Source organism: Dipodomys ordii, unplaced genomic scaffold (genome assembly GCF_000151885.1).
Source record: "Dipodomys ordii isolate 6190 unplaced genomic scaffold, Dord_2.0 Scaffold117, whole genome shotgun sequence".
Taxonomy (NCBI): domain Eukaryota; kingdom Metazoa; phylum Chordata; class Mammalia; order Rodentia; family Heteromyidae; genus Dipodomys; species Dipodomys ordii.
In genome coordinates, this window is record NW_012267333.1 from 2462679 (window position 1) to 2472977 (window position 10299).

Genomic DNA, 10299 nt, shown 5'->3' on the forward strand with positions numbered 1-10299 from the left:
ACGGTGGTCTCGGCCGAGCCAGGCGGGACCGCGCCCTGAGCCAGGCGGGACTGCGCCCTGGGTCTGGGCCGAGCCAGGCGGGACTGCGCCCTGGGTGGGTGGCGGGGCTGCGCCCTGGGCCGGGCGGGACTGCAGGGCGCTGGCGGAGCGCTAGGCAGGCGAAGGCGAGGAATCCGCCTCGGGCTCGCGATCGCCCTCGGCCGCGCCGCTCCTGCGGTTAGCGGATGCCCGCAGCCTGCGCACTGCTGCATCCCACGGTGCGCAGGTGATGGTAATCCTAGGAGGTAGGAGGGGTTGAACTCTGGATGCTCTTTCCGAGGGAGTGGAGTGTGTGTAAGAAAACGTCCAGCATGTCCAGCACGAATAAAACCACTGCCGAAACCCGGGATCGAACCAGGGACCTTTAGATCTTCAGTCTAACGCTCTCCCAACTGAGCTATTTCGGCAAGGGTGAGAAGCTCTCTTTCTCTGCTAATGGGAAATTTAAAAGTGAAAGAAAAAAAAAAAATGTCCCCACCTCTCCACCCTTGTAGAAGTGATGTCCAGAATCCTGGCAGGAAAGTTCATAAGATTCTTTATCTCCAATCAACTGCCAGAAAACCAGAAGTGGTGCTGTGGCTCGAAGTGGTAGAGCACTGGTCTATAGTGAAGAAGCTTCTACACAGCACACAGGCCCTGAGTTCAAGCCCCTGACTGACAAAATAAAATAAAATTAGGTTCTTGCCTCCTGTATTTTCACTCCATTTCAAAAAGAGCATGTAAAACAAGTGCTACTTTGGATGTTGACACACATCTAGATACAGTGCTTTTGTCAGTTCTTTAAACATGATATTGTTCCTTTCTGTTTTCTTTTTGTCTTTTCTTGGTAGTACAGGGGATTGAATTCAGAGCCTTGCATTTACTAGACAAGTGCTCTACCCGACCCCTTTTGCCTTTAGTTTAATTTTCTGATAGGGTCTTATGCTTTTGCCTGAAGCTGGCCTTGTACTATGATCCTCCCATCTCTGCCTCCTAAATAGTTGGGATTACAGGTATGTACCACCATTCCCAGACCTTACCTTATTTAAAATCAGCTTTTTTTTTTTTTTGAGGTGGAACTTAAATGCAATAAATTGTCATATTTAAAGGGTACACTTTGGTGGGTTTTGATAACCATATATGTGCATGTACATAAAATCATACCTATATATTATTAAACTTTTACTATAATTAAGATATTCATCATCTGTTTAACTCTTCTGTCATCTTTCTTTATCATTTATCATTAATATATAATCTATTTAACTAGTAGACTTTTACTATAATTAAGATAGAAAGTAGCTAGATGCCAGTGGCTCATGCCTGTAATCTTAGCTACTCAGGAGCCTGAGATATGAAGATCGTGGTTCGAAGCCAGCCTGGGCAGGAAAGTCCATGAGACTCAAATCTCCAATAAACTACTCAGAAAAAGCTGGAAATGGTGCTTTGGCTCAAGTGCTAGCCTTGAGCAAAAGAGCTCAGTGACAGCACCTAGAACCTGAGTTTAAGCCCCATAACTGACCAAAAAAAAAAAAAGCCACAAAAATAATCCTTTCTTGTTTTATTATTATTTTTTCTTCAGTGAGTTAGAATGAATCATATATTGTCTTAATTGACATGTTGTTACTTCGGTCTTTGAAAATATGTCAATGTGCTCAATCTCATAGCAAGAGTTATTTATGCTGAAGAGAAGTTAGTGTTATTTGTTACATACGTTTTTAAATAGAAAAAATAAATAAAAGTAGTTCTCTAGAACACCTAGTTGGTTAGTTGATAATGGGTTTCTGTAGATAGATCTATGAAAAACACAATCAAAGGAGACTCATTTACTGGGGAGAGTCGGGGATTTCTTTTTTACTCCCTTTGGGAAGGCCCAAGTCTTCTCCTGAGCCTCTTCATGGCTGATTTCATCTCCTGGTTCCTCAGAGTGTAGATCAAGGGGTTCAGCAGAGGGGAGATGACAGTGAAGGTGACAGAGATGGCCTTGTCGGTGGGGAGGGCAGTGAAGGGCCGGGCATACACATAGATGCACGGCACAAAATGCAGGGTCACCACGGTGATGTGGGAGGTGCAGGTGGAGATGGCTTTCCTCCTCCCCTCTCCAGTGTGAGACCGCAGCATCATCAAGATGACGGTGTAGGACACAAACAGGAAGATAAACCACAGAGTAGCAACCAAGCCATTGTTGGAGATCATCAGGATCTCCAGAAGAAAGGTATCCGTGCAGGCAAGTTTGAGCACCTGGGGGACATCACAGTAGAAAGTGTCCAGAACGTTGGGCCCACAGAAGGGCAGTGGGAGCAGGAGGGAGATCTGCACGATGGAGTGGACAAAGCCCCCCACCCAGGAGGCCGCGATGAGGGCCGTGCAGCGCCCCCTGCTCATGATGCTCACGTAGTGCAGCGGCTTGGAGATGGCGATGTAGCGATCCAAGGCCATCACCGACAGAGAGAACACATCCACTCCCCCGATCAGGTGGAAGAAGAACATCTGAGCGAGGCAGCCGTCGAAGGAGATGGTCTTCCTCACCGAGAGGAGGTCTCTCAGCACCTTGGGGGCCGTGATGGAGGAGAAGCAGATGTCGGCAACAGACAAGTTGCGGAGCAAGAAGTACATGGGGGTGTGAAGGCGAGAGTCCCAGGTCACGGTGACCATGATGAGCAGGTTTCCCAGGAGAGTTGTTACATACACCAGCAGGAGGAAAAGGAATAAGAGCAAGCTCACCTCTTGACTCTGGCTCAGGCCAAGGAAAACAAGCTCTTTGACCCTGGTGCAGTTTTCCCTGGCCATGGGCGCATCCTCCTGCTTGCTGGTGGGTTTCAAGCAGGTGTCCGAGGGAAGCAAGGTGCTGTTTTCTTTGTTCTCCAGAGCACCAAGAACACAAGTTAGAATCTTCCCCGCATGGATGTAGGGATGCAATTTCTTGCGTGGTCTACATCTTAAAATCAAATCGAGTTGTCTCATGTGAAATCATTCAGTCGTTCTTTTCCTGTAGAACTATTCCGGGAAGGAAAATATTGTTACCTAAAAGCGATGGTTTTAAAAAGATAAAATTACCAAGGTTCCATTTGATGCCTCTGTTTTAAAACCTCCAATGGACTACACTTGTGTCTCATTTCATGAATAAAACATTTTTATCTCACCTTCTTACTTACACTGTTCTGAGGGAAAATGATTCTGCCTTAGATAAAAGCCCAGGGTGAAAATATCACCTTATTATATCTGCATTTGAGTGCTCTGGCTTTGCTATAATCAATACTATTATTTATTTATTTATTTATTTTGGGTCCATTGTCGGGCCTGAACTCTGGGCCTGGGCGCTGTCCCTCAGCTCTTCAGCTCAAGGCTAGTGCTCTACCACTTGAGCCACAGCATCACTTCCGGCTTTTTTCTTTTTGCTTATGTGGTGCTGAGGAATCAAACCCAGGGCCTCAGGCATGCAAGGCAAGTGATCTACCACTGAGCCACCTTCCCAGCCCCAATACTATTATTTATTTATGATTATTATCAGAGATTTTTCTGCACCAAAGAGGAGCACATTTGGATAGGAACCCATGGAATTTTGAGACTGGAAAGATGATAGATTATTTCATCAAAAGTGACAAATTTCCCGACTGAGGAAGCAGCAGGGTGTAGAGCAGAGATGACTGTACTGGAGTTTGGAATCCTGGCTCTACTTCCTCCACAATTTGCCACCAACTAGCTGATCAGTGCGCAGCTCAAGACTCCATTCTGGAGGGTGTGTTTGGCATCATTTCAAGCCCTGGGGGAGGAGGGGTGGAGGGGACGATTACCTGGAGAAGCTATACAGGACTGAAGAAGGCTAGTGTACAGTTGCTGGGGCTGAAGTAACTGGCCATCTACTATTTCCTTCTGTTCTTGTTTTTCCTTTCTAGTTTCTGCCATCAGAAGATCCATTTGTAGCTGGCGAGTGGGGGAATCATGATTTCCCCTGGAGTTCTCACTTCACTGGAGTTTAAGTTTCTTGTGAATGGTTCTCATATGCACTCCTAGGGAACAGTGATTATAGTTATTCCCTACCGATGAAGAAATGTTGGACAGGAAGGGAGACTCATCTCTCCAAACTCACCATAGTCTGGAAAGGGGTCAAACATCAGAGGTGATTCTATTTTATTCCAAACTCTACATGCCATTTGCTCAAACACACCATCCTTCCTAACCTATATATGTTATTTAATATTGTAGTAATTAACATTTAACGAATTATTTAATACAACACTTTTTCACCTCAAATCTAGCATAACGGTGACCTGTTATTTAAATAGCCATAAATTATACAGAATGTATTTGCAGTCAGCCTAGGATAGGCCCAATCTCACTCACATCAGCAGCCCCTGCAGTGATTGATTGTGCAGCAGAAATTGATGCTAGGGAAATGGAACTAGAAGGTGTAAAGTTAGATCAGATTGCATCCAGCACACTGCATATACTAAAAGTGGAAATGCATTCATTTAGTCGGCAAATCCTTTAATCTTGTAACACACACGTTGAAACACTTATGGCATGGTTGGGATTGGGGTATTACTAGCAATATGCACACAAGTACAACAATGTGTTCCCAGAGGCTGAGGGAAAGTACACACATTCGAGTGTGTAAACGCATGTGAGATGTAGTGTTGATACAAACAGAGGAGCTAGAACCTAGAGTTGGTCTGGAAACGTTTCCTAAAAGAGGTGTAAATTTTCCTTAGTTTTGATCGATTTTCAGGAAACACAGGCAGGAAACTATACACAGGGAAGAACTTCTCAGTAATCATTCAGTGGTGAAAGTGGCGTGAGTGTGCAGAGCATGTTGGAAAATGCAGCATACCTGGCACTCTGTAGGCATGTGTAGAAAAGAGAAGTAAAAAATTACTAACAGCTCATTTCTTGCCTCAAAACCTTAACAAATATTGGATTATTACATTCAGTAGTGCTTATGTTTTGTTTGGTCAGCTAGGGATTGATATAAGAGTATGACCCCAGGGCTGGGAAGGTGGTTCAGTGGTAGAGCACTTCCTTGCATGCCTGAGGCCCTGGGTTCGATTCCTCAGCACCGCATAAGCAAAAAGGAAAAAGCCGGAAGTGGCGCTGTGGCTCAAGTGAGTGGTAGAGCGCTAGCCTTGAGCTGAAAAGCTGAGGGACAGCGCCCAGGCCCAGAGTTCAGGCCCCACGACTGGACCAAAAATAAAATAAAATAAAATAAAGAGTATGACCCCAATTTTCCTCCTATCTGCGATCTTTCTCCTCCTGTCTATCTCCTATCTGTGAGACCTAAATATTCCACCACTGTGGGCCAGGACAATGTCCTTTGATTTCCTCCTTCCTTTCTTCCTTCCTTTCTTTCTGTCAGTTGTGGGGCTTGAACTCTGGGCCTGGGCACTGTCCCTGAGTTCTTCAGCTCAAGGCTAGAGCTCTACCACTTGAGCCACAGCACCACTTCTAGTTTTCTGGTGGTTAATTGGAGATAAGCGTCTCACGGACTTTCCTGCCCAGGCAGGCTTTGAACTGTGATCCTCAGATCTCAGTCTCCTGAGTAGCTAGGATTACAGGTGTGAGCCACGGATGCCTGGCTTCCTTTGATTTCTTTACCTTCCACTCTCATCTGAGTATTTAGTACCAGAGGTTGAGGTATGCTCTGAGAAGTGGTGTGGGGGATTTTGGGATCCTCACACTCGTGAGGAATAGAAAGGCACAGTGGCTTTCTTTTGGGAATCGGTCATGCTCTTTCCCACTTTGAACGACCACTGCAGTGAGGCTCTGCTCTCCTGAGAACAATGCCTATTTGGTTTATATATAGATCTATCTGTCTGTCTGTCTATCTATTTATCTATCTATCTATCTTTCTATATGATACTACATTTGTTTCAAGAAAGTTCTATGATTATTATTACCGGTTCTATCTATGTATAACATAGACAATGAATGTTTATTGTAATGTTCACAGATGTATGAATAAGTAGATTGAAGTTGAGAACATTATAATAAATAAATTGAGCCAGACAGAGAAAGCTAAGTGGACCATGTTCTAATATTTGGAAACTAACAGAAGTTGACCTGAATGTATAATAGTGAGTAACAGAGGTTTGAAGGGTGAGTATGTGTGAGTGAATGTGTAGGTGCATGTAGGTATATGTTTGTCTAGTGTGTGTTCATAAGTAAAGGGATATTGAGTTTGATAAGTGCATATTGTATTCATATGTGGCAATATCATGTGAAATGCCCTTGATAGGTAGAATTAGCATATGTTAATAAAATGAAAATTATAACGAATATATGCATAAATTAGACTGTATTGTAGAGCTTGTAGTCTTTTAAAAAGTAATTGATATGTGCAAATTAAAGGGTATAATGCCTCAGATATTTTGGTAAAGAAATACAGATAACTTTGCGTGGCATAAAGGCTATGATAAGGTATATGATTATGCCCGACAATAATAAATACTATTTTTTGAGTTTTCTATATATGTAACATGCGATTTAAAGTTAATTTGTTTCATTCTTACCTTCACTCATTAGATACATGGTAGTGGTAATCCTATTTTTCACAAACACCTCACATGGCTCTGGAGTGGAAGAGATGGGAACAGAGGAAAGAGAGTTGTCTTTTTACCCTACATCATCATAGATGGTTACAGTGTGTGCTGTAAGGCCATTTGAAAAAGTCTGTCTGCAGAAAAGCATTTTCCAGAAGCCCTCTTTACAGTGATTTTAGTGTGCAGCGCTCTCACCAATACACAACCCACAGGGACTTGATAAATGCATGAGCACCTCTGCCACCGCCCAGGCACCATTTTATGATTAAAAAATAGGATCAATACGACTGTTCCTCTCCAATATTTGGCACTTACCTTCCCTGTGCTTGTCCTTGGGGTGGCCGTCTTTGGGCTGAAGCATTTGCTAGACCTGAGATTCATAGTGAAAGCCAAAATTGGTTACATAGAACCGCAAAAACATCTCGTCTCCATTGTACCATGCATAGTGCTTCGAGTTCTTACGTATTTCCTGAAACTCCAGCTAAAACTCATATGCTAGGAGGTACTGTGCATATCAACTGGCATCAGTTGAAAATTTTTGTTTCTGAAGAGTAAAATACTTTGAGGAATTCAATATCTTCTTGTCCTTGCTCCATTTTCAGGAGACAAAGGAACTGTGTCTCAAGCATTCACATCTTTAAGGTTTTTCTACTTGTGGATTGATGGCTAAGAGACTCTTATTGTTTGAGAAAGTGGAAGTAGGTAGATGATTCCAGTTTGGGTGATGCAATTTCAGTAGAATTATTAAATTAATGTCACCAAAATATGCACACACACAGGCACACACACATAGGGACAAGTTTTGCTTGATGCAATAGACTCTTTAGAAGTAATATAAGAAATCTAACCAAATTATGTCTTTAGTATTTCTCCACTGGGTCCCTGCACCGTGATCTAGTCTCTTAGTCCCAGGCCAATTACGAGAGTTAGCTAAAGGATTATTTTTGGGCATGGAGATGGGAAACAAGTGGCGAATAGTCATGTAGGAATCTATACTGCAACATGGTTTTTAGATGAGAACGGAATTGAAAGAGTAGAGTCCCATCAGATCTGTGAATAGAAGGCCAGAACTCACATTCACTGAGAAAGGAAATTAGTAATGTCATAGGAGCACTGACACTTCTAACATATTTCAAACACAGAGGAAAAAACCCCAGTATTGACTCAAAAATGTTAGGGTACCAAGTATGAAATAGTGAAACAGACATACCGATACCCTCATGGAATGCACTTTCTAGTGAGAGGATACTGTGCATTTACTAAGAAAAATAACTACAGAGGCTATTAGAATGGGAAAAGAAATATGGAGGAAAACAAAGCAGGGCAAAGGACAGAAAGTAATTAATGAAAGTCTACAGTTTCTGAAAGGATGATGATGAGGGAATGGTGAGTTGAAATAAAACTTTATCAGCATATATTAGTTATACAAGAAGAGTTTTCAGGGCTGGGAAGGTGGCTCAGTGGTAGAGCGCTTGCCTTGCATGCCTGAGGCCCTGGGTTCAATTCCTCAGCACCACATAAGCAAAAAGAAAAAAGCTGGAAGTGGCGCTGTGGCTCAAGTGGTAGGGTGCTAGCCTTGAGCTGAAGAGCTGAGGGACAGTGCCCAGGCCCAGAGAAGAGTTTTCACTGTGATCTTTTTATACAAGTGTATAATGTGTATCAATCAAACACATTCCCTCTACCCCTCTCCCTTTCCCTACTCCCCATTTAAAACAACTTTGGCAGGTTTTGTTATTCTGTGTGTGTGTGTGTGTATGTATGTGTGTGTGGTGTGTGTGTGTGTGTGTATGTGTGTGTGTGTGTGTGAGTCATGGGGCTTGAACTGTTCCTGAGCTCTTCAGCTCAAGGCAAGTGCTCTTCCACTTGAGCCACAGTGCCACTTCCAGTTTTCTGGTGGTTAATTGGAGATAAGACTCTCATGGACTTTCTTGCCCCAGCTGGCTTTGAACTGAGATCCTCAGATCTCAGCCTCCTGAGCAGCTAGGATTACAGGCATGAACCACCAGTGCCAGGCTCTTTTTTTTTTAATCATATATGTGAATAAACTACTTTTACCATACACATCATCCCTCCTGCCCCTTTTCCACCTACCTTCTCAGCTCTGCTGATACCCACTCCTCAACCAGACCTGTTCTACTCTCTTGTCATCCATGTTTTCAGTGTGTATTAATTGTGCCAACAGGGTTTCACCATGGTATTTCGGATGTGCATATATTTGATTTTAATCAGATAATTCTTTGTTGCTTTCTCTTTCCTTGTCCTTCCTCTTATTCTTCCCTTGTTCAACAGCATTCACTGAAATTACTTACTTTGTACATGGCTGTGTTAAATTTTGATATTAGTCTCCATCACTTATTTTTTCTCTCTTTTTCCCTCTTTATACCCCTAAACAATCACATGTTTAAAAATCAGTGCCAGGCGCTGGTGGCTCACACCTACAATCCTAGCTACTCAGGAAACTAAGATCTGAGGATCGAGGTTCAAAGCCAGCCCCGGCAGGAAAGTTCATGAGAACCCACATTGAATAGCTGGTAAGGATTTCTCTCCCATTCTGTGGGTTCTGTGGGCTCATGAGTTCTCCAACTAACCACCAGAAAACCGGAAGTGACACTGTGACCCTTGCCTTGAGCTGAAGAGTTGAGGGACAGAGCTTAGTCCCAGACTTCAAGCCCCATGACTGACAAAAAAAAAAAATCGTGTGTGTGTGTGTGTGTGTGTGTGTGTGTGTGTCTGAGTTTTGTAGCTAAGCTAATAATCAATGGTCTATATATATGTGCCATTTTTTTAAGCTATTCATCTTTGTGGATAACCTCTGTTGATTCCACCATTTATATGGTTAATGTGAGCAGTATTGTAATAAGCAGGCAGGCAGACATTTTCCTTGCATATCAACTTACACTCTCTCAGATATATGCCAATAGTGGTAAGCAGGGTCAGCATGTAGATCTATTGTTAAGGTTTGAGAAATCTCAATACTGATTTTCATAATCATCATAATAAACAAATTTACATTCCCACCAGAGGGTATGGAAATTCCTTTCTCCTGTCATCCTCACCAGCGTTTGCTGTTGTTTGTTGTTTTTTGTTTTTGTTTTTGCTATTCTGATTGGGCTAAGATAGAATATTAGTGTAGTTTTAACTTGCATTTCCTTTCTGGATGGATAAGGATGTTGAATAGGTTTTCATGTGTCTATTCATCATTTATCTTTCCTGGGAGAACTGGTCAATGCATTTACCCACTTATTAATTTGTTCATTTATTCTTTGGCTGTTTCATTTTAAGCTTTTTGTATAGTCTGGATATTATTTTTTTTGTCCATTGAATAGCTGGTGAAGATTTTTCTCCCATTCTGTGGGTTGTCTTTTGGTCTTGGCAATCATTTCTTTGCATTCAGAAGCTTTTAAAAATTTGATCTAGTCCCATTTATCAAATTTTACTCTTTTAATGGGCAAGCACTATTCAAAAAATTATTACTGGACTGGGAAGGTGGTTCAATGGTAGAGTCCTTGCCTTGCATGCATGAGGCCCTGGGTTCTATTCCTCAGCACCACATAAGCAGAAAAAGCCAGAAGTGGTGTTGTGGCTCAAAGTGGTAGAGTGCTAATCTTGAGCTGAAGAGCTGAGGGACAGTGCCCAGGCCCAGAGTTTAGGCCCCACGACCTGAAAAAAAAATTACCTGTGCCTGTAACTTCCACATGCTTCATATATTTTCTGCATTAGATTCAAGTTTCAGGCCATTCATTGA

At 42.6% G+C, this 10299-nt stretch overlaps 1 protein-coding gene and 1 non-coding gene across 2 annotated transcripts; both read right to left on the minus strand.

Annotated features, from left to right (window-relative positions):
- Nucleotides 1–373: 373 nt before the first annotated feature.
- Trnaf-gaa lies at nucleotides 374–446 on the minus strand. The gene has a single exon. It is a non-coding gene; the product is annotated as a tRNA-Phe (tRNA).
- A 1426-nt stretch (nucleotides 447–1872) lies between these two features.
- LOC105995443 (olfactory receptor 4D11-like) lies at nucleotides 1873–2808 on the minus strand. Its single transcript, XM_013029156.1, has one exon. The coding sequence runs from the start codon at nucleotides 2806–2808 to the stop codon at nucleotides 1873–1875; it is 936 nt and encodes a 311-aa protein (XP_012884610.1).
- Nucleotides 2809–10299: the final 7491 nt, after the last annotated feature.